The 24,583-nt window shown below is 36.6% G+C and overlaps 3 protein-coding genes across 3 annotated transcripts; all 3 read left to right on the plus strand.

The window, feature by feature from the left end:
• Window positions 1-775: 775 nt before the first annotated feature.
• On the plus strand, window positions 776-3,336 carry LOC124820049 (uncharacterized). Its single transcript, XM_047291677.2, has 4 exons — window positions 776-1,243; window positions 1,343-1,456; window positions 1,777-2,067; window positions 3,017-3,336. The coding sequence occupies exons 1-4, from the start codon at window positions 830-832 to the stop codon at window positions 3,215-3,217; spliced, it is 1,020 nt and encodes a 339-aa protein (XP_047147633.1). The 5' UTR covers window positions 776-829; the 3' UTR covers window positions 3,218-3,336.
• A 9,212-nt stretch (window positions 3,337-12,548) lies between these two features.
• Window positions 12,549-13,529, plus strand: LOC148192392 (uncharacterized). The gene has a single exon (XM_088099183.1). It carries the CDS (start codon window positions 12,549-12,551, stop codon window positions 13,527-13,529), a length of 981 nt encoding a protein of 326 aa, XP_087955309.1.
• A 1,502-nt stretch (window positions 13,530-15,031) lies between these two features.
• On the plus strand, window positions 15,032-23,962 carry LOC148192393 (uncharacterized). The gene is made up of 6 exons (XM_088099184.1): window positions 15,032-15,598; window positions 15,986-16,560; window positions 16,645-16,967; window positions 17,916-18,284; window positions 23,034-23,046; window positions 23,524-23,962. Exons 1-6 carry the CDS (start codon window positions 15,032-15,034, stop codon window positions 23,960-23,962), a joined length of 2,286 nt encoding a protein of 761 aa, XP_087955310.1.
• Window positions 23,963-24,583: the final 621 nt, after the last annotated feature.

Genomic DNA, 24,583 nt, shown 5'->3' on the forward strand with positions numbered 1-24,583 from the left:
TTGAAACCAACTTCTAATTATTACCTCTCATAGATTCAACCATTTATCATAGTTTAATATGATTTAAACCAAAGTCAAACAAGTTTTAAACAGTCCAGAAATGAATCCTGAGCAATTATATGTAAACTCAAATGCGTGAAAGCATTATTTATATATTCTACCAAACTCTTTGACATGGATAGACATAAGTACCCACCATGTATCTAGTAAATCATTTAAACATCCTAACACATTCTATATTTAAAGTAAAGACCATAAGATATATGCTGCTTTACTAAGTTCAATCACTTTTAACCCATACCATATCATCTGTGCTCCCATAACATCATATCTAATTCTAATTAAAATAACAAAACATGGCCGTTCACAACAATTCATTCCCAAGGGTCTAATCATACCATTCCCATTCTTGCTTATAAGATTTCCATCAGATTATATCAACCCTGTACAAGCATATTTATTCATCAAAATAATTCACGACTTCCAATCACAAAATATTCATTAGCTTTCTACTCTTAAACATACATGGTTTTATTTATTAATTTATTTATTTATTTATTTTATTATTTTCTTTTCTTTTTCTTTTTTTTATTAATAAAGTCACTGACATTTGCCCGCTCCAAAAACAATTTCCATAAACTTAGAATTATTCTTCCCCATTTAGCATCACAACTTCAGTGCATAGACTCAAGGTCTCATGTAATCCCACTCCTTCAAGTTACTGTAACTCATCCTACACTTTACAAACCAAAATTATAAATCCAATCAATTCATATATATATATATATATATATATATATATATATATACAATCCAAAAGGAGTCAAGAATGGTGGCAATCTCACTGTACAGAGGGAACCTTCACCGAGTACCGGAAGTGCCTCGCCGATGGCCTATGCCAGCCCCCAAAATCTCTCTCAAAGACTTCAAATGTCTTCTCGCTCGCCGTTCCAAGGCACTATCTCGCCTTCAAGCCTCCAACCCTAACCCTAACAACACTCTCCCCGACGACTCCCATCTTCAACCACCTCCCGACGCCGCCGTCACCGTTGCTCACGCCGAGGGCCCTTCCGCCGTCTCCCAAGAAGACGAAGATCGCAAAGAACCGCTACTGGTCGCCGTCAGTTCTGCCAAAAGACCGCTCGGCGAATCGGATTCGCCTGTCGATGCAATGATTGCTGAGGCTTCCGAGAAAAAACCGTTTGACGGTGCTGACCTTTCGACGGAAAAACAGATTGAGCCGGTAACCGGTTTTGGATTTTTTTTTCTATTTTTCGTAAATCGTTTATTGTAATTTTGCGTTGTTTGTTTGCGATTGTCACGTGTTTGTAATTTTGGCTAGGTCACTGACAATGTTGATCTGCCTGACGAAAAGGCGAAAAGGAAAAAGGAAATTGAGGAGAAGTTGCACGGCTTGAATGAGAATAAACATAACCTGGTGTTGGTATTGAAGCAGGTAAATGATACTGCATAACTGACACTAGTTTGTATCGACGTATTGATCTTCCTTCATTTCCGTCTGATATAGAATATGTTTTGAAAGTCTGAGACTTTTAATTGTTGAATGATAAAATGTCTGAAATGTTTTTTTTTTGTGTGCAGAGGGTTTGGTATTAATTAGCGAAGGTGTTATTTGTTTTGGTTTTTGTTGTGTTTATGTCCATGTCTTTTCCTGCAATGTCAAGTGTCATGTTGAAACCCTAGTCAAAATTCAAAACCATGATTGTGTCTGTGTGTATCCCTTGCATGTTGTGAATGATAATTTGGTCTTGGCAGATATTGAATGCGGAGGAGGAGTTTAAGAGACGAAATAGTATGCAAATGGCTGGGATGCGTGGTCCTTCGGGTCCAGTTCAAGGGGATGGAACCAACGATACTGGATCCATGATTAGGCACATGCCCCCTAGATTGGGATCGGAGGGAAATCTTGCTGGTGATGTGGATGGTGGTGACGGGGATGATTTAGCTAACCATACCATGCATTCTCGCCACATACTTCGGCCAAGTAGCATGTCACCTTCGTCAGAATCTCCTCTTCGGAGGACCCCTAGTGTTCAACAAAATGCGGTAACGTATATTAGCTATTTCAGTTAATTCATGTTGTTGATGTGCTTCGGATTGTATAACTGTCTTGTGGTTGGATCTATGATCTGTTTTGGTGGAATGAATCTGTGATTAATTATATATGTTATAGAGTGCATGTAGGAGTAGGACGGTCAAGAATGGCATGCTAGTTCGAGTTATATGTGCTTGAAATTTTGATATTAGTTTGCGGAAGTAAGTTATTCCTTTGTTTGGTTATTTTGCAATAGAAAAAAAATGGGTCCATACTTACTAAATTGCAATGCATTCCATTCTTTCAATTTTAAACAATCCAAACAATAGAATCTAATACCATTACTTCCAGCTCACTTCATTTCATCATTCTAACATAGCGTAACTAAAGCCAAATTATAACGGAACCTTGAATGTTGCGCACTTGAACTAGCCTCATTGCACTAGTTACTGACTCAGTTTTGAGAAGGGTTGAATCAAGTAAATATTAGGTTGAACCTAATTTGTTGAATTTTATAAACTGCAATTTACAGATTTTAAATTGAATTTAGGGTCTTGTTTCATGTACTTTGTTGTTCGATACTTTTTATGGTTATGATTCTAAGAACTAGCTTGTATTTGTATTGAATATAATCGTACACTTGCAATCTTGTAGAGTCTAGGCTGCATTCATGTCACTCTTTTTCTTAACTCTTCAATCTATTCTTTCTCTCTGTTTTAGCTAATTACTTAGAGTATCTATAATGCAAGAGTCTTATAAAAAACCAATAAGGTTCTTAATAGCTTGATGTATGCATACACATATATGTTCTGCAAATGAGATAAATTATGCTTTAGTAGTTATGCTGTGTTAAGAAGCTGAATATACGAGTAAAGGTCAAGCCCGAATCCATAAGTAGAATACTTCCTTGAATTGCCCTGTTTTCTTTTGACGTACTTAGTTGTTACCTTTTCTATGAAGATTTCGAATCCTTCTCGAGCAAATTTAGGAGCTGCTGGAAGTCCATCACGCTTTGCTCTCTCAGGTCATCAGGGAAATCCAGCGAATCTACCACAAGTGTCAGTGTCAGGAACTAGTTACATTGCATCATCCCCTTCCCCAGCGGCATCTGGTGGCACTTCTGTTTTCAGAGATGCTCGACAGCCAAGTCCTTGGAAGTAGAAGGTTTTGGTTTTTATCATTGGTCATATGTTATCAATCGAAATTTCTATACTCTGATTTTATGTATATAATTTTCTTAATGAGTAATGATAAGAAGACCTCTGTTTCTGTGCGGAGAATTCTATGCATTTTTTTTAACTGCCTAGCAGGCTGGTTCTTTATCTTGCTGTTTCTCGAGCAGGATTTTCTAGTCATAATCTACTTGTCCTCTAAAAAACATTGAAACATGAATGTTGCTGACTTGTCATACAGGTTTAGGTTGTCATTAGGAACATTGCTGAAATATCCTGGGTTTATGATGATTATTTCTGCACTCTTTTTCGGTTCAATTGACCCTTTTTTGGTTTGCAAAAAAGTTGTTTTTCATTAAATAAAGGTATACATTTTATAATTAAAATAAATTTAGTTTTGTCGATTTCCTTGTTGTTCAAGCTTTTAAAATATTATTTTCTATTCAATTAATTGAGAATTTATGATCCATTTGATAAGTGAAATGATTTAAAAGCTCAATAGTCATAAATTAGTGAGTGAAATATTTTTTTAGTTTTTGAAATTTAATAGAAAATTAGAATTCGTTTATGTTGGAAACTTTGACACATTTTAGTTTTTAAACTTTAAAAATAAATTAATATAGTCTTTCTAATCTAATTATGTTAAAAAACATTATGTGGCAAACTTGTTTTAGGTTAACATTTAAATTGCTTCTAATGTTTGATACGTTCTTGTTTTAATGTTAGTTGGAAATGTGTGTTAAAAATTTAATGTAATTGGCAAGAAATTGATGATTGAGAGGGTTGTTTAACTATTGAGGTGAGTTTCAAAGAGTGTTTGTGGGGTGGGTTAAATTGGTAATTGTAAGGTTGGGGTAGTGGTTGAAATATTGGAAGGGAAATTGATTGTGATAGAGGGGTCATGATTAGATCAAGGAGCTACAAAATCATGGCCTAAATACTAAAATTTGCGAGAAAGGGAGAGAAAAGGAAAAGTAGAAGAAAGAGAAGTGATAAGAGAAGAAGAGAAAGAGAGAAATATAAAATATAAACTAGTTTTGTTTTTTTATTGTCTTCACAACTCACTCATAAACATATACATCATATTACCGCAAGTTTTTTTTATGTGAATCTAATTATTTTAAGTTAGTGGATTAAAAAATTATTAAGATGATTTATTTATTTTACGTCGAGTTATCCGATCCAAAAAAATTTTATTTTTAAATTTTATTTGAAAATAAGTTACAATTATATAGCATTCACTGTCTCAAATTTATTATAAAATAATACTTACATTTCTTCTAATTTCTAATAAGCATTTATTTATTCAAATTTTTAACGAATAACAATATTTTTTTTGTTTTTCAAATAGATAATCCTTATTTTTAATTTATGTAAAATTAATATTATGAATAAAAATTAAATAAAAATAATGAAAATTAAAATTACAAAATATAAAACTAAGGAATTTCTAAGCTAATTAAATTATTTAATTATAATATTACTAATAAAATAACACTCTTACTTTTTACTTTATGTAGGCTTGTAATTTACTAACATCATATGTAAATATAATATTAAATTAATGAATTTAATGATGTCCTTTGTACCTATTTGATTTTTTGGTGATATAGTATTTTATCAAAATTATATTTTTATAAGATAATTTGTAATTGAGTGACCTTATAAGTTTTTTTTTATTGTTAGTACACAATAATCAAATTATTAATTGTTTACTTTAAACTTTTACATTAAAACTTTAATTTTTATAATTTGTTCGTTTAATTTTTAGCAAATATGTTATTTTTAGATTAAATGAAAAAGCTCACGTTATTATAAATACAATATAGATGAGTATTGCCTATTATGATGAAAAATATAAAGAAAATAAATAAACTGAAATAAGTGTAAATATTACTTTATTGAAAATATTCAAGATTTTTACTTATTTTAAAATTAGAAAAAATATAAATGTTATCATCTAAAGGAGCTAAATATAATTTCCTTGTAAGTATACGAATTCCTAATCTTCCAAATTTACGAAATAAATTTATATGAATAATTATTTAATTTTTATGTAGTTATTTCATTAAAAAAATATTAAATTTGATATGCTACTGTTAGCGCTCGGTCTAGGTAGTGTTTGGTTTTGTACTGGTACTCGGTTTGTATTGGGGTTTGATGAGTGCATATTTATGCCCACATTTAGGCTTTAAAATTAAATTTTTGAATGAAATTCATGTGCTTGAATGATTGATTAAAGACGATTTGTGATGATTTGATATATTGTGTTTGGAATTAAAAGGGACTTAAAAAGTGATTTTAATTGCATAAATTATTCTTGGATTTTCTAATATTTATTTGTGTAGCTGAAATTAAAGCTTTATTGGTCTAAATTGCAAATTAAGGCCCAAAATAAGGTTTTATTTGAAAAATAATGTACAGATGGGCCAAACAGGCAACTTTTACCTTTGCACCTTCCAAGTTCCCTACATACACCCCTCTTCTCTTAATCAGGCCCAATACTAAGCCAAACAGTAACCTATTCTGAATACACCTCCTAAATTTCCCTACCCATACCCCTCCTAATCCAAACTCCACGAATTCATACCACGTGTTGAAATCCCCCCACACAGATTTAGCCAACCACATGTTGTCACATCACCTCCCTCCGCCTCCACTAGGCCATGCGCAATCAGCCGTCATCGTACCATCCTCATCGTCGTCCAACTTCTTCTCCCTCCTTTCTCGTCGGAAGGCCACCTTCGTCACCACCATGTCGTGCTGCCAACGTGAAACCGCACTGCCACTTCCCCTTCTTCATCGCGAAGCCGCCATCCACCATCAACATCACGAAATCGCTGTCGCTTTTGACATCCAAAGCCGCACACCATGGATTCTCCACCGCAAGCACCTTCAAGAAGAGAAACCCAATCACAGAGAAACCCAAAATCGCGTCGCTCACGCTCACGGCCAATCTATCTTCTTCGCGCCGCCAACACCAAAGCGAGACCTCCATGAGCACTGCTTCACCACCATCCTCGCGGACCACCTGCACAATCCAACAAACCACAAACATATCCACCTATTTCTGCCAAACCACTACCACCTCTTCCGCTCGCACAACAATGGCAAATCGCGATTCCGCCATGGACTCCATCAACGAGCATCATCGTCCCTACAAGACCTCCGTCACGCGCAAACAAGTGTCGCCATCGCACAGCAACCTCCACGGCCACCATCATCTTCTTCGCAGCGCCTCCATCAGCAGCAAAAAGCCATCTCCCTTACAAAACCTGCACTCAGAAAATGCCTTCATGATTCGCAGCGCCACGGAGGAGAAGAGGCGAAATCGCGAAGATAGAATAGGCGTTAGAGAAAGAGTATTCCCCCAATCTACAGAACCCTAATTTTGGGTGGGGAACGACTGCCACGTGGCGAGCTTCCATTGGCCACGACCATATGAGTCAAAGCTGGTCAAATAGTCAAAGTTTGGTCAAACAAGGGCTTCTGGTGCAATTTTGGAGAATTCTGAAGGGGCTAAAGTGTAAATAGAAGAAATTTCAGGGCATTTGTGCAATTTTGGAAAGTTAGAAAAACTAAAAGATAAAATTCAGTTGTTGAATTAATTTAATTTGGGAATATCAATAGAAAATATCTTCCAAATAATGTTATAATTATCTAAATCTTTTAGTTATTTGGAAGATATAAGATAAAAGATTCTGTCAACTAAATATTTAGAGTCCAAGCCCAATCAAGCCCTATATAAAGAGACCTAGGGGAGGCAGAAAGGGGACTTCATTTCATTCATTCATTCACCACTTCTCTCTCTTATTTCATTTTGTATTCAACTCCATTCATGGAGACTTAAACATCTAGGGCTATTCTGTTGTAATTCCATTATGGATTCTAAGGTTAGATTGAGTTAATGCAATTGTTTATTTTGATTATTGATTTAAGTTGTTATCTCTCTATGTCGTTCATCTCTCTATCAAATTAAAAGCAAAGATTTTTGCATCATAATATGTTTGAATCTATATGCATATTGATTATATGAGTTCTAGGATTTCTAGGTTTAATTGAGAATCTACTTTGATTTAATTTAGGAACTTTCATATGATTAAATGATTTTTACTATTAATTGAGAATGTACTTTGATTGGTAGTAATAATTTCAACTATAATCAATTGAGAATTTACTTTGGTTGATTAACTTTTAATTTGGTTAGGAGATTTAAGAATAGACATGATTAAACACAATAGGATTTGATTGAGAATGTACGTTGGTTGAATTCATTGTGAACAATCTAGAAATGTTTTGCATTTGATTGAGAATTTACTTTGGTTAAATGCATGATCGCCCTCGAATTAATTAAGAATGTACTTTAATTAATTTGAAACATAAATAATAATCAATTGAACAATTATCTGTGAATAACCGATGATGAATCTATCTTGAAAAAGCAGTGAAATTAGCCTATTTCATCATAATTGTTTTTAAGTTTCTTATTTGTTCTTTAAACATTCTCCAAACATACTTTTATTCTTGAGCATTACATTGCATTCATAAGATTGAAATATTGAAAGGCAATTCCGTATTCATTGGGAGACGACTCAGGGTTACTTTAACCCTATGTACTTTCTTGAATACTACTTGACAATACTGAAGTTGCCTTGAAAAGTAGTATTAATTTGATAGCTTCAACGACAGCCTATCAGGGTTTGGTCTAAGATTCAAGTGTTCAATTTTAGCTTTAGAATTCAGTTGTTCTGATGTTCAGCTTAAAAGACGTTAGTCTCATGATTGAGTTTTACTCTTTACATGACCATTCGGTCATATTCACATATTGAGAGTGTTCGACCATTCAGTCTTGTGCATAGTGTGTTTTTAAGATCTTCCGTTCGGTTGTACTCAATGTTTGTTATTATTTTATTGTTCTGTTTAATTTTACTTAAATATATTATCGATGAGGAAGTATGTTGGTATTATTTCAAGTTGGTATGGAAGGGAATTCCAAGGAGGAATGTCTCGGTGAATGGTTATTGAATTGGTAAAGTATAAATATGGATAGTGAAATTCACGACGTTCATCCTAAAATTCTAATGATTACTAGTTCTCAAGTAGAGATAGGTAAGTCATGTGGTGAGAATGGTAGGAGGTCCTAGTCCAGAGGGGATCTGGGTGAGGTATGACGGACTAACCTTGGGTGGCAGCTGAGGGGTTTCTAGTTACTACACCACTCAGGTGCAAGAACAGCCACAAGCTACATATTCATACAATCTGGATGGTCAAGTCAAGGAGTCAGTCATTGTATGCATGATTATGTGTTTATTGCTTGAAATAGATATGTATGATGATTGCATGTTACAAAGTTTTGCTTGAATATATGATTATATATTGTTTATGTTCTTATGATTAAATTACACTAGCTTATCCTTATTTTCCTGTCTTATTATGTTGTCCATTCGGTCGTCTTTGTCATTGCAATGATCACCCTGTGGGTGTGAGCAGAAGGTGAGGAGGGTTCTTTGGAGCAGGCGCTGGCAAAAGAGGATAGTTTCTGCTAAGAGTAAGACCGTTCGGTCTTGTGCTTAATTTTGTATTAGTATAGAGCCGTTCGGTGTAATACATTGCTTGTATGACCGTTCGATTGATTCTTATGGCTTATATCAGTGTCGATTTCTGTAAAGTTTTAAATTTATGGTTATTTTAGGATAATTGTAAGTTAAACTTTATTCCTCTAACTGTTCTATTTTATTGTAAATATAAGGACTCTTAAATATAGTCTAGAGCTATATTTTTTGGATGTTACATATTGTCAACTTTCAATTTAGTTTGTTAGCACCAATTCTCTTAATTTAAATATATATATATATATATATAGATTTTGTTTTTTTTCTTAAAAATCATACAAAAATATGTTTCTGTCATTTTTTTCTTTTGTTTATTTGATTGCTCGCATAACGTGATTTTATTTTTTAAATAATTAAAAAACATTAAAACAATATAAATGTTTTTTAAAAATACAAATCTAATATTTGTTTTCAAATAGTATTTTAAGAACTTTTAATTTACTTTCTAATATCAACTACTACATCAAACATTTTCCCAGGGTAAAAGACTCGGACACAACCAGATTCTCAGAGTTTTAGTTTAATACTCACGGTCACTCACATTTAGGCCATTCAATTACCATATAAAACATGTTTCAAGAGTAAAAATGCAGATCAACGCATATACATCAGACCAAACAGGAACATTTACCTCTATTTCATGCGTTTGGAGAAAATCAAACTACTATTAATCAACAAGCAAACATGTGCACAGGTTTCAATTCAATTATGTAATATGTGTTAGTAATCATTCAGACCTTGTTATCACATTCTGCCCATACATATCACCGATTTTCTCCTTATTAATAACCAAAACAAAGCACTTATGATTTCCAATTTATCTAGTGATTTTCATAGTACAATAGATAACCAACTGAAAATATAAACACATACAGCATTCGTAGTGTACATATCACATTTTTGTGGAGCTTAAGAAAATTGTATAATACTAAATTAAACTTAATAATAAAAAAGCATATTTCATAAGTTATAATATTTATCTGCTTTTATGAAAATTTGAACTACTTAATACTAGAAATAAATTCTCGCATATTAATTATTTTCATTAATAATTAATAATTAAAATTATTAAATAAATCATTATAATTATTTTTGTTATATTTACATAAATTTAAATTACAGATATTAATTATTAATATTCATAGAAATTAATCACGATTTAAATTTAATATAATTTTCAAATTTTTAATTCATTATGTATACTTTGTAACACCCAAAAATAAGGAGTCACGATTATACGATAAAAATTATAAATTTTCAGACATCCTATAAAGTTTCCCAAGATACGATAACAAAACATTAGCAATTGTACTACCTTTGTATTATTACAATAAATTAATCTAAGAAATTAAAGTTTACATAGATATTAAATCGTGATTACATTACACAAAAAAATTTACAAGAAAGCTCATTCATCTTTAATAGCAAAGCTGTCAGACCTTGGAAAATTAACCCAAACCCCACCTGTTAAATCTCATTTATTACACCCTAAACCCTGCTCAGGTGCATTAAAAACGCACCCCCAAACTCTGCACACTGACGCCAGGTGTCAAGAATGGAAGGTTCGAAAATCAGTAGTGGAAGACAGGTGTCTGTATGAGAGGGTGTGATCGTTTTACCTTGGGAAGAAAAAGGAATTTTGAAACCTTATTCCCACTCTCTCTCTCTGCATGCACCCTTCTTCCTCCTGAAGACCGATTCTCATTCTCTCCTCCTTCTCTCTAGAAAGTTTCCCTCTTCTCTCTACTGTAACTCGCTACTTTCTACTCTTATCAACATTCAGAAACCGTACGAGCATTCTCTGAGCCGTGAGCTTCAAGTTGGACCGAACAGTTTCAGAATCTGAAGTTGGTAAGTTTTTCCCTTAGTTATTCGTTCTTAGGTTTCCTGAAAAACTAAGTTATGGCTGCATGCAAGTGTGTAGTCTAAGTACTTCGACTTTATTGTGGTGAGATTTGATTGGAAGAGTTAAGTGACCGTTAAGGGTAGAAAACGTTAGCTGGACGAGCCACAAATCTTGCGTATAGAACGTTTCAGTCACGAATCCGGGTAAGGGAAGCTTATTTGATTTAATTCATATGCTATGCTTTGTATGAACGTTCGTCTGAGTTGATTAAATGAATATGATGCATGCTGATTGACATGTATGATGATGTTTGAGATGTATGAATGCGAATATGAGTTATCACTATGAAGTATGAGTTATTAATGTGGAATTCTGTAAAGTATGTAAATTGATATTGATATGAAGTTATAAGATATGAATTGATAGGTTAAAATGTGAGTTGAAAAGTAGATGAAAAATCTGAATATGACATTCTTACTATGATAATGTACGCTCGTCATCGAACGGTCCTCTACCGTTCGGTTTTCTAGTAAACTGTTTGAAATGGAATTCTTTCATTTGGAAAGAACTCTGGTCGAGAACGAGCGTCCTCCTGTGAAGTACTAAGTTTGAGCGTTCGGCTCAGCCTAGTGGTATCCGAGTATCTGAAATAAAACAATAATATTTATGCCCTCGTACTTTATAATAAGTAGCGCTCGGTCTTATACCTAGCGTTCGTAATAAGAAACGCTCGGTCTTATACTTAACGTTCGAAATAGGTAGCGCTCGGTCTTACACCTAGCGTTCGTCCCAAGTAGTGCTCGGTCTTATACCAAGCGCTCGTATTATTGTATAGTAAACCTTGATAAAAATAGCGTTCGTTCAACTGTAATAATATATTTTTCCATGTTCGGTCATTTACTGGCATTGGGTTTCCATGGGTTAATTAATTGAAATATAGTCCTTAGTGCATTATTTTCTCTCTGCATTGGATATGGTCTAAGACCTTCTTACTCGACTTATTTCTTATGAATTGGTTTAACTCAAAAGAGTTAGTTCATTTAACTAACTCATGTGGTAATTACCGTTCGTCACAGATTTCTCTAGTTACTCAGTTCACTTCTCTAGTGATAGATTTCTTATGATTATATATGTTGATCTATATGCTTGTGTGTTGTTTGAAATTTTTATTTTATCTGTTGATGTATGAATTAAATTACATAAGCTTAACCTTCGTTTTTCCTTATGTTGTCTCTCGTCTTTGTGCGTCCGTCCTGTCATTGCGATGATCATCCGTGTGGATGTGAGCAGAATGCGAGGCATCGCTGGAAGACGTTATCGCTGAGGAGAATTTGGTAGACGTGGAGGTCAAGGCCGAGCCATAGAGCGTCCGGCTGTTTAGTTGATAGTTAGTTATTTTTATTTTTGGACGTTCGGTTATTAGTTTTGTAAAACCGTTCGTCCAGAACTCTCGCTTTATCTGTGTTAATATAGTTAATTCTGTACTTAACGCATGTTCGTTCTTATGAGCGCTGTTTTTATTGTAAAGACTGCATTGTTTTGATTATGAAATGTAATTAATTCTAATTTATGGTTATTACTGTATTTTGGGATGTTACATTAGTGGTATCAGAGCAGTTTTGTTCTTTTAAGGACACTGTAGGTTATGAGTGCACTATGTTTTTGCTGTGTGCTTAATGTGTGTTTAATGAGTTAATTTTTCAACTCTTTGAACATGACTAACGCTCGTTTTTCTCTGTTCCCAGAGAACAAATGGCACCTAGACTCCCTCCTCCACCACAGCCCAATGAACCTGATGCGCCCAACAACACTAGGTTGTTGGAATCAGTAATTGATAGACTACAACAACAAAACACTACCTAATGGAGCAGAATGCAGCTGCTCTACAGAGTTTGGAGGCCGCACGCGCCAACTCTGAAGCTACTCAAAGGCAGTTAATGGAGATCATTGCTGCTACCAGAGGCACACCAGGAGCGTCCTCTTCCAACGCTACTCATCAGGCTGAATGGAGCTTGGAGAGCTTCCTTCAACACCACCCAGCCAAGTTCAGTGGGAAGTGCCTCCCTGATGAGGTAGATCAGTGGCTGCGGGACATGGAGAGGATTTACAATGCCAAGAGATGTCCGGATGAGAACAGGTTGGCGTTCACTGAATGCCTACTAACCGGAGAAGCGAGCCACTGGTGGGCGAGCATGAGAGCCATCTTGACGGACGCCCAAAGCCCCATCACATGGGGAGTATTCAGAAGCAAGTTTTATGAGGAATACATTCCAGACAGCGTTCGTTTTGCCAAGGAGGTGGAGTTTCTACAACTGGTTCAAGGTGGAATGTCCGTTTCTGAATATACGAACAAGTTCAAGCACTTGGTTCGTTTCAACACTATGGCTACCAGTGAGGAGTGGCAATGCAGAAAGTTTGAAAATGGGCTAAGGAGTGATTTGAAGGTGTTAATTTCCAGCCTGTATATTCGCTCATTTTCGGCAATGGTTGAGAGGGCCAAAGTATTGGAGAAGAATATGGCAGAAGCGGAACAACATAAGAAGCAACAACAGGTGGGTAGGGGACCGATCGTATCTAGAAACAATGCTAATCTGAGAAGGACCCCCTACACTCGTCCAAATCAACCACCAAATACAAGTGGATCTCAAGCGCTAGTCACTACCGGACAGTCTGGGCAGCAAGGAAACGTGACTTGTTTCCAGTGTGGAGGACCACACTATCGTTCGTCCTGTCCTCAGCTGATGGGAGGAAAATTCTGCGTTCGTTGTAGAAGAAATGGGAACTTGGAGAATGAGTGCAACATGGGTGGACGCGCTATGATGAGACCCTCTGATAACAGTTGAAAAACTGTTATTTTCATGCTTAAAATTGACACAAAAAGCAACCTTTACACTTAGAAACTAGCTTGAAATCATGCTTTTATCCATATTTTCAGAAATAAGAGAGATGGACAGGTTTATGCTTGATTTCAGTGTTTTTGTGCAGGTTTTAAGGTGAATTTAGTGAAAGAAGTGAAGAAGGAGAGAGATGGAATCAAAAAAGTCAACCAGAAACCAGAAAAGTCAACCAGTCAACCAGAAACCAGAAAAGTCAACCAGTCAACCAGTCAACCAGAATACGAAAAAAGTCAACCAGACGAGTTTTGGGCCAGTTTTATGCGATTTTATGATCTGTTTGGGCCTGAACCCGTTTTCTATTATTTTTATGTCCTATTTAAAGACCTAGATGTCTTAGGGTTGGTATCTTTGGCAGAAACGAAGCAAACACTCTCTCTTCCACTCCTTTGAAGGAGGATCTTGGATGCTCAGGCTACCTCTTCACCTTTCTAGGGTTTTATCTTTCATTCTTTCATTATTGTTCATCTAGGTTCACCATGAATATGGTAAACTAAACCTTGTATGTTTGTTGGGGAATCAATGTAATCTTTTGAATCTCTCATATATGGAATTTGTGCTTGCATCTTAATCTAAGATTTATGCTTTCCTTCATCATTAGTTAGGGTTTTTCCTCTTTGCCTAATGCTTGCTTTGTTTAACTCATTCAATGCATGATTATTGATTTTGTCGATACGGGAACGTACGGGGAAGTCTAGATCCGGGGAATTACTCCCAATATTATATTGGTTGTCGTTAAGCTCCTGTGCTAAGAGAACTAATTATTAGGAATGCTAGGAATCGTATGAACTCATAATTAGGGATATGCCTTCTTGACAAGGTAATTTAGAGAGTGGCATTAACAATGATGATTTGAATGTTGAATTCCTAAAATATATGAGAGTGGATAAGATGAAATTGACCCCCAACAACATATTCATATATATATATATATATATATATATATATATATATATATATTTCATTGAAAGTGCTTGTCTTTTGCTTTTGCCATTGATCAAAACCTCATGCATACATGTTTATTTTCGTCTTTTGCATATTAAACTCCACTTATTTTGTTCTAAGTCTTAGCTAATCAACAAATCACATAACTAAACTAGGCCGTGAGTCCTTTGGGAGAACGATACTTGGTCTTACCGAGTTTATTACTTGAAACGATTCGGTCATACTTGCCGATTGTTCAACAAGTTTGTGACATCATATTTTGGTGATCATAAATTTGTCCATCACCCCCGAACGCTGGGAGAAATCAACCAAGAGGAGGTGGACGAGCCCAAGCTGTTGGGCGTGTATATGCTCTGACTGGTGCGGAGGCAGCAAGCTCAGGTAATCTCATATTCGGTGATTGCTTGCTGTTTGGTAAGCATTGCTATGTGTTGTATGATTCGGGGGCGACCCACTCCTTCATCTCGAAGGCGTGTGTTGAAAAACTGGACTTAGAAGTGAGAGAGATGCAGTTCGACCTGGTGGTGTCAACCCTAGCGGCTGGCGAGGTTAGGACGTCCACTATGTGCGTCAGATGTCCCATAGAAGTGGAAGGGCGTAAGTTTAAAGTAAATCTCATCTGCTTACCTCTTCAAGGTTTGGAGGTGATTTTAGGAATGGATTGGCTTACTACCAATCGCATTCTCTTAGACTATGGCGCTAAGAGATTGGTCTTTCCCAAAGAAGATGAAGAAGAATTTTCTGTGACGCTCGGTCAGTTGAAGGAAGACATCATGGAAGGTGTTAGCTGTTTCTTAATTATGACACATGAAGATCAGGAGTTCGGAAGTTCGATGCAAGAACGATCGTCCACTAGCAACAATAATGGACGATCGGTTGTGGATGGGTTTCCGGACGTATTTCTGGAAGAAATACCTGGACTACCTCCTGCTCGCGAGGTGGAGTTCACGATTGATTTGGTGACAACGGCGGCACCCATCTCTGTTCAACCTTACCGTATGTCGCCTGCGGAGTTAGCTGAGCTCAAGAAGCAGATTGAGGAGTTGATGGACAAGCAGTTCATCAGGCCGAGCGTATCACCATGGGGAGCGCCTGTTCTCTTAATGAAGAAGAAAGATGGCAGCTCCAGACTTTGCATTGACTACAGGCAATTAAACAAGATGACCATCAAGAATAAGTACCCATTGCCAAGGATAGATGATTTGTTGGATCAACTGCATGGGGCTACAGTGTTCTCTAAGATTGATTTGCGATCTGGATATCACTAAATTAGAGTTAAGGAGGAAGACATCCAGAAGACTGCTTTCAGATCTCGTTACGGACACTACGAGTATGTAGTGATGTCGTTCGGTGTGACTAACGCACCAGCAATCTTCATGGATTATATGAATCGGATATTCAGACCTTACTTGGACAAATTTGTGGTCATTTTTATAGATGATATTCTCATCTACTCCAAGACCCAGGACGAACATGAAGAACATTTGAGAATTGTACTTGGCGTACTGAGGGAGAAGGAGTTATACACCAAGTTATCAAAATGTGAGTTCTGGATGAAGGAAGTTCAGTTCTTGGGGCACGTGGTATCGGCTGGAGGTATCTCGGTAGATCCAACTAAGGTAGGAACGGTATTGGAATGGGAGAGCCCCCGTTCGGTCACTGAGGTTCGTAGTTTCGTGGGACTTGCGGGCTACTACAGACGTTTTATTGAAGGATTTTCTAAGATAGTGGCTCCGCTAGCTCAGTTGACCAGGAAAGATCAACCGTTCGCCTGGACCGATCGTTGTGAAGAACGTTTTCAAGAGCTGAAGCACAAGTTGACGAGCGCTCTAGTTCTGATTATTCCAGACACGGCCAAACCGTTAGAGGTGTACTGCGACGCTTCTCACCAAGGTTTGGGTTGTGTGCTGATGCAAGAAAAGCGAGCGGTAGCGTACGCGTCTCGTCAGTTGAAGATTCACGAGAGGAACTATCCTACGCACGACCTGGAGTTGGCAGCAGTTGTCTTCGCACTAAAGATTTGGAGGCATTACTTGTACGGATCCACATTCCAAGTCTTCAGTGATCACAAGAGTCTCAAGTACCTTTTTGATCAAAAGGAGTTGAACATGAGGCAAAGGAGGTGGCTTGAGTTCTTGAAAGATTATGAGTTTGAACTGCTGTATCATCCCGGGAAGGCTAATGTGGTGGTGGACGCTTTAAGCAGAAAAGCAGTTCGGGTCTCGGCAATGATGGTCAAAGAGCTGAGTTTGGTGGAAAGCTTTAGGGACCTAAGGTTGCAGTTTGACTTAGGACCGAACGTTATTAAATGTTGTAACCTTAGAATCTCCAGTAATGTGTTCGACCGAATCAAGATGAAGCAACGAGAGGACGAAGACCTGGTGAAGATTTTGAATACGCTCGGTTCAGATCAAGCTAAAGAATTCAATACCGGAACGGACGGTCTATTACGTTATATGGGTAGAACGTGCATTCCAAACGATGGAGATCTGAAGAGGATTATTTTGGAGGAAGGGCATCACAGTCGTCTTAGCATACACCCTAGTATGACTAAGATGTATCAAGACCTCCGACAGTCTTTCTGGTGGCCTGGAATGAAGAATGATGTCGCTCGTTTTGTGGCGTCATGTCTGACTTGTCAACGAGCGAAGGCTGAACACCAGAGACCGGGCGGCTTACTTAAGCAATTGGAAATTCCTGAATGGAAGTGGGACAGCGTTTCCATGGATTTCGTGACCCACCTACCACGCACGGTCAGAAATCATGACTCAATTTGGGTAATCGTGGATCGGCTAACGAAGAGCGCCCACTTCCTGGCAGTCAATTTGAAGATGTCGATGACCAACTTAGCTAAGTTGTATATCAAGGAGATCGTTTGTTTGCATGGAGTCCCTTCGAGCATCATTTCTGACCGAGACACGAGATTCACATCTCGGTTTTGGCAATCTTTGCAAGGTGAATTGGGAAGCAGACTGCAAATGAGTTCAGCTTATCACCCTCAAACGGACGACCAATCTGAGAGGACCATCCAGACGCTCGAAGATTTACTGAGGAGGTGCGTCCTAGATCACTTAGGCGCTTGGGATGAAGTATTGCCGCTAGTATAATTCACTTACAATAACAACTTTCAGTCTAGTATTGGAATGGCACCGTTTGAAGCTCTCTATGGTAGGAAATGCCGAACGCCACTTTGTTGGTTTCAAGAAGGAGAAAACGTGTTAACTGGACCCGAACTTATCCAGCAAACAACCGAGAAGGTGAAGTTAATACAAGAGAGGTTGAAGACGTCCCTAAGCAGGCAGAAGTCCTATGCAGATAAGAGAAGAAGACCTTTGGAGTTCGCTACAGGAGATCATGTATTTCTTAGACTCAATCCGATCACGTGAGTAGGCAGAGCCGTTCGTCCAAAGAAGTTATCCCCCAAGTTTGTCGGGCCGTATCAAATTTTGAGAAAGATCGGACAAGTGGCATATGAATTGGCCTTACCACCTCAACTGTCGAACCTTCACCCCGTCTTCCACGTTTCCCAACTTCGGAAGTACATAGCGAACCCCTCTCACGTACTGGAGTTGGAAGACGTTCAACTTCGTCAAGACCGAACGCTGGAGTTACAACCAGTTCGTGTGGAAGACAGTCGCACCAAGTTATACAAGGGAAAAGACGTTCAGTTAGTGAAGATGGTGTGGGATGAAAATACTGGCGACTCTACATGGGAAGTGGAGGATGCTATGAGGGACTTGTATCCTCACCTATTTCCGGGTAAGATTTAATTTTCGAGGACGAAAATTTTTGTAGTTAGGGGGAATGTCAGACCTTGGAAAATTAACCCAAACCCCACCTATTAAATAAATCATTATAATTATTTTTGTTATATTTACATAAATTTAAATTACAGATATTAATTATTAATATTCATAGAAATTAATCACGATTTAAATTTAATATAATTTTCAAATTTTTAATTCATTATGTATACTTTGTAACACCCAAAAATAAGGAGTCACGATTATACGATAAAAATTATAAATTTTCAGACATCCTATAAAGTTTCCCAAGATACGATAACAAAACATTAGCAATTGTACTACCTTTGTATTATTACAATAAATTAATCTAAGAAATTAAAGTTTACATAGATATTAAATCGTGATTACATTACACAAAAAAATTTACAAGAAAGCTCATTCATCTTTAATAGCAAAGCTGTCAGACCTTGGAAAATTAACCCAAACCCCACCTGTTAAATCTCATTTATTACACCCTAAACCCTGCTCAGGTGCATTAAAAACGCACCCCCAAACTCTGCACACTGACGCCAGGTGTCAAGAATGGAAGGTTCGAAAATCAGTAGTGGAAGACAGGTGTCTGTATGAGAGGGTGTGATCGTTTTACCTTGGGAAGAAAAAGGAATTTTGAAACCTTATTCCCACTCTCTCTCTCTGCATGCACCCTTCTTCCTCCTGAAGACCGATTCTCATTCTCTCCTCCTTCTCTCTAGAAAGTTTCCCTCTTCTCTCTACTGTAACTCGCTACTTTCTACTCTTATCAACATTCAGAAACCGTACGAGCATTCTCTGAGCCGTGAGCTTCAAGTTGGACCGAACAGTTTCAGAATCTGAAGTTGGTAAGTTTTTCCCTTAGTTATTCGTTCTTAGGTTTCCTGAAAAACTAAGTTATGGCTGCATGCAAGTGTGTAGTCTAAGTACTTCGACTTTATTGTGGTGAGATTTGATTGGAAGAGTTAAGTGACCGTTAAGGGTAGAAAACGTTAGCTGGACGAGCCACAAATCTTGCGTATAGAACGTTTCAGTCACGAATCCGGGTAAGGGAAGCTTATTTGATTTAATTCATATGCTATGCTTTGTATGAACGTTCGTCTGAGTTGATTAAATGAATATGATGCATGCTGATTGACATGTATGATGATGTTTGAGATGTATGAATGCGAATATGAGTTATCACTATGAAGTATGAGTTATTAATGTGGAATTCTGTAAAGTATGTAAATTGATATTGATATGAAGTTATAAGATATGAATTGATAGGTTAAAATGTGAGTTGAAAAGTAGATGAAAAATCTGAATATGACATTCTTACTATGATAATGTACGCTCGTCATCGAACGGTCCTCTACCGTTCGGTTTTCTAGTAAACTGTTTGAAATGGAATTCTTTCATTTGGAAAGAACTCTGGTCGAGAACGAGCGTCCTCCTGTGAAGTACTAAGTTTGAGCGTTCGGCTCAGCCTAGTGGTATCCGAGTATCTGAAATAAAACAATAATATTTATGCCCTCGTACTTTATAATAAGTAGCGCTCGGTCTTATACCTAGCGTTCGTAATAAGAAACGCTCGGTCTTATACTTAGCGTTCGAAATAGGTAGCGCTCGGTCTTACACCTAGAGTTCGTCCCAAGTAGTGCTCGGTCTTATACCAAGCGCTCGTATTATTGTATAGTAAACCTTGATAAAAATAGCGTTCGTTCAACTGTAATAATATATTTTTCCATGTTCGGTCATTTACTGGCATTGGGTTTCCATGGGTTAATTAATTGAAATATAGTCCTTAGTCCATTATTTTCTCTCTGCATTGGATATGGTCTAAGACCTTCTTACTCGACTTATTTCTTATGAATTGGTTTAACTCAAAAGAGTTAGTTCATTTAACTAACTCATGTGGTAATTACCGTTCGTCACAGATTTCTCTAGTTACTCAGTTCACTTCTTAAAGTTAAAAGATATTCTCTTAGCCTTCTTTTGTGCCGAACGAGAAAATCGTTGATCTCACTATTATCGTTCGTCCTCGTTCTTCAGAGGGCGGAACGTTCCTTATTTCATGTCCTTGTAACTAATGATGAAAATAGTAATAAAATAAAGAATTATAAAGGGTGAACATTATATGGAAAGAATATACGATGATGGAATTTGAACGAGCGTTCCGAGGAGGAACGACTCATGTATTGAATATGGAATTTTGTAAAGTATGACTGTGGGCATGCTAATGCTGGCTGGTTCATCCTGATGTTCCGTGAGTACTCATCCTCACGTAGAGGGGGGTATGTCATGTGTGGGAACGACAGGAGGTCCTAGTCCTTAGGGGTTCTTTGGATAGGGCTAACCTCGGGTGGCAGCTGATGTGATTATTCCAGTTACTACATCACCCGGGTGCAAGAACGCCTGTAGCTACACAGATTCATACAGTCCGGACGGTCCGTCTAGTGATAGATTTCTTATGATTATATATGTTGAACTATATGTTTGTGTGTTGTTTGAAATGTTTATTTTATCTGTTGATGTATGAATTAAATTACATAAGCTTACCCTTCGTTTTTCCTTGTGTTGTCTCTCGTCTTTGTACGTCCGTCCTGTCATTGCGATGATCATCCGTGTGGATGTGAGCAGAATGCGAGGCATCGCTGGAAGACGTTATCGCTGAGGAGAATTTGGTAGACGTGGAGGTCAAGGCCGAGCCATAGAGCGTCCGGCTGTTTAGTTGATAGTTAGTTATTTTTATTTTTGGACGTTCGGTTATTAGTTTTGTAAAACCGTTCGTCCAGAACTCTCGCTTTATCTGTGTTAATATAGTTAATTCTGTACTTAACGCACGTTCGTTCTTATGAGCGCTATTTTTATTGTAAAGACTGCACTGTTGTGATTATGAAATGTAATTAATTCTAATTTATGGTTATTACTGTATTTTGGGATGTTACAAAAGCACACTTAATGATCATACCCCCTACAATATAGTACCATTGATAAACCAAAGTAAATAAGCAGTTCCACCTATAAACATTAAAACATACCCTTATTACCCGACAACACAAAAATGGCCTATCAGTTAGCCTAGTCATTAAGCAAATATGTACCAGTCATAGCAATTTATAGAACACATACTCAAATACATTCTGATAATATATTCTCTTAAAACACGCCTACATAATTTATTTATCTAAATTACTTCTTTTCAGCCACTGATTACAAGTGAGCATGAATCAAATGAGTAACTACTTAGACACTTACCACCCATTTTATTACTTCATAGACAACAAGCAAAGCATCACAGTAATTTGTACCAGACCTTAGAATTCTGACATCCAAATTGATTAATTATATTAAATCCCCACAACAATTAAACTCATGCAGATTTCATCAATGTGCTTACTAACTACTATGCATACTTTAACAACACCACTCTTAACGTTACATGGTGTACAGGTTCCTAATCACAAACCATTCAAATACATTGCTATACCACCACACGTTCTAGCAATAGTTAGACAGAGCACCCAATTTACAATAGGGCATTCACATGATAATACTCCAGCACACAAACATTTAAACTGAGTATTCACATTTTGAATCTCAACATCCAAATTGGAATCACATTATATAAACTGATATATATATATATATATATATATATATATATATATATATATATATATATATATATATATATGGGGTTTACTAACGCGCGTACGCCTATTTTTCAGTTGGTACATTTTAGCAATGTATATCGGGTTTTAATAGTCAAAAATACTCTTATATATATCATGGATTCCAAGTTTTAAGGTTAAGAGTGTTTTAATAATTATTATTCTCAAAACTAAAAAAATAAAAATTAAAAAACTCAAACACCTCCCTCATTCCTCTCAACCCTTTATCTTTCATCTCTCTCACTCCAACATTTTCTCTGTCATCCTATGGTAGCCCCAACTGAAAAAAAATCAGAAACATTTGTTGTTAAACAATTTCTTACAAAAAATGATTTTATAATGAAATTTCATTTTATAATTTTTGTAGTATATAATTTTATCTAATTTTCACAAGCATAATGACATCTGAAGGAATTGGTAATTGGCCATAGGGTCTTTTTTAGAGATGATGATTCAACATATGCAGATGATGAAATTAGAGAGGTTAGTGAAGATGGTGAAATTGAAGAGATCTTAAATGAACCTTTGCTTAATGACTCAACTCTTTACAAAGGCAAATTGTTTAACGACAAGTGTTTATGATTTTTTAATTGGGGAAAAGATTCAGAGGAATGAGAAAAGTGAGTAGGGGTTTGAGGGTTTCTTTTTTTTTTTAGTTTTGAGAATGAAAATTATTAAAATACCCTTAACCTTAAAACTTAGAATCTATGATATATATAAGGGTATTTTTGTCTACTAAAATCTGGTACATGTGGCTAAAATGTACCAACTGAAAAACAGGCGTGCGCACTTTAACAAACCCATATATATATATATATATATTGTATAATATGATATTTGGCCGAGCGGTTAAGAGAATTAACCGATCGGTTAACATCAATATTGGCCTATAATTGGGTCGTCGTATAAGTTATTATTGTTTAAATTATTATTGGGCCAAAAGTCCAGCAGATGGTTAAAATAACCAATGATATATGATTAGAGATATTGATAAAGCTGTTAATGAATAACTAAATGAATCTCTAGGTAAGTTTGTTATTATTTACTCTATGAAACACTTATAAATACAATGACAGGGCCAGAAGCCAGGTACGTTCTATTCATTCTCCACTATGTCCAAATACTGAACAGTGATAACAATAAATTGAATATTTCATAAAAGCTCTTTAAACGCACGCTTAATTTGAGCGTCGGAGTGCCTTTTGCAGGTACATCTCCCCCTCCTCCCGATCCAAAACAAGAAACCGAACGGTTCCGACTAAGGATAAGTGAGCGGAGCATTCGATTTCAGCGTCGGAGAGCAGCAAATCCAGAAAGGTTAGTCTCTTGGTCCTACAAATCCCTACCGAAACATTTTGGCGCCCACCACCCAATGGTGACCACGAGAAACATGGAAGAGTAGAATACTAGAGACATGATCAGAGAGATGCAAGCCCAGATTCAGGCGTAGGCGCAAATGATACAAGAACAAGGGCTAGTCCAATAAGAGATGCAGCAGAAACATGCAGAAGAAATTGCAGCACTAAGGGCATAACAACCCCTACCTGAACTGTCTACCTCAAACAGACACGAGGGTAACGAGGGCAGTCGAAACGGGGAGCGATCTGCCCCTACCGAGCCTAATAGAGGAGCAAGAAGGGAACCCACACCCCTTCAAACCATTCGGCCTGTCAATCTACTTTCATTTACAACGACCATCATGCAAACCCCTATGCCAGAAAAACCTCCTCCGACATTGGAAAAATATGATGGCTCAGCAAATCTCGATAACCACCTCAGGATCTTCACTAATGCAATGGCATTCTACACGGATAGTGATCCAGTCATATGCAGAGCTTTCTCTTTATCACTAAGGGTGCGTTCGCTTGAGGAGATTACACTATTGACGAGAGAATGGGAGCGCGTATTTGCGGGACTAAGTGTGTTCGATTCTATGGATATGCGAAGAAGTTATTGCGTTGATTTGCGGGATAGGTGTCTTTTTTATCACTCGCTGATACCATGAGATTTGGAGTGAATTGGTTTGCAATGTCATGTTTGCCCTTCTAAGGGTCGAGTATCCGATTCCAGATTTGATGTATATGGTTCCAGTGCATTATAGAAAAATAACATAGCCTTATATTCGGTCCTCAGCTTTTTGTATTCGGTTCCCGTGCATTCGAAATATAACATTACGTTCGTATTCGGTTGATCCTTTGTATTCAATTCCACTTTTTCATGGCCATGGTGTATTGGATAGAATATTGTAGTAGTACTCCTGCTGGATGATGAATGAAGTGAGGGATGTTAGGGGTAGGTCCTTAGAACATGCATGGAGATTTGGGCATAGGATGACACAAATATGCAAAGGTTGACATGTGTTGAAATGAATAATTGAGGTGGCGGAAAAAAATGAATGCGTATACATGCGGTTGTGGTAACAATGAATTTTTTGACATTTACTAAATTACAATTTACTAAAAAAAAATAATTTCAATTTACTAAATTATAATTATTTTACATTTTTAAAATTAACTTAATTTTTTACTTTTTTATAAACATTTTTACAATTAAATATAACATTAACAATTACTATTTTATATTACTTTAATAACTAGGGGCATTTTGGTAATCTTTAATTTCTACT

Source organism: Vigna umbellata, chromosome 9 (genome assembly GCF_029865625.1).
Source record: "Vigna umbellata cultivar VRB3 chromosome 9, Vumbellata_1.0, whole genome shotgun sequence".
Taxonomy (NCBI): domain Eukaryota; kingdom Viridiplantae; phylum Streptophyta; class Magnoliopsida; order Fabales; family Fabaceae; genus Vigna; species Vigna umbellata.

Bases quoted from the DNA above. Each gene is read 5' to 3' on its own strand.
- LOC124820049 (XM_047291677.2), top strand. From the start codon at position 830: ATGGTGGCAATCTCACTGTACAGAGGGAACCTTCACCGAGTACCGGAA. The intron at 1,244-1,342 runs GTAACCGGTTTT...AATTTTGGCTAG, and splicing joins CGGAAAAACAGATTGAGCCG to GTCACTGACAATGTTGATCT. The intron at 1,457-1,776 runs GTAAATGATACT...TGGTCTTGGCAG, and splicing joins TGGTGTTGGTATTGAAGCAG to ATATTGAATGCGGAGGAGGA.
- LOC148192393 (XM_088099184.1), top strand. From the start codon at position 15,032: ATGCAGTTCGACCTGGTGGTGTCAACCCTAGCGGCTGGCGAGGTTAGG. The intron at 16,561-16,644 runs GTACGGATCCAC...CATGAGGCAAAG, and splicing joins AAGATTTGGAGGCATTACTT to GAGGTGGCTTGAGTTCTTGA. The intron at 16,968-17,915 runs GTCTATTACGTT...TCACGTGAGTAG, and splicing joins ATTCAATACCGGAACGGACG to GCAGAGCCGTTCGTCCAAAG.
- LOC148192392 (XM_088099183.1), top strand. From the start codon at position 12,549: ATGGAGCAGAATGCAGCTGCTCTACAGAGTTTGGAGGCCGCACGCGCC.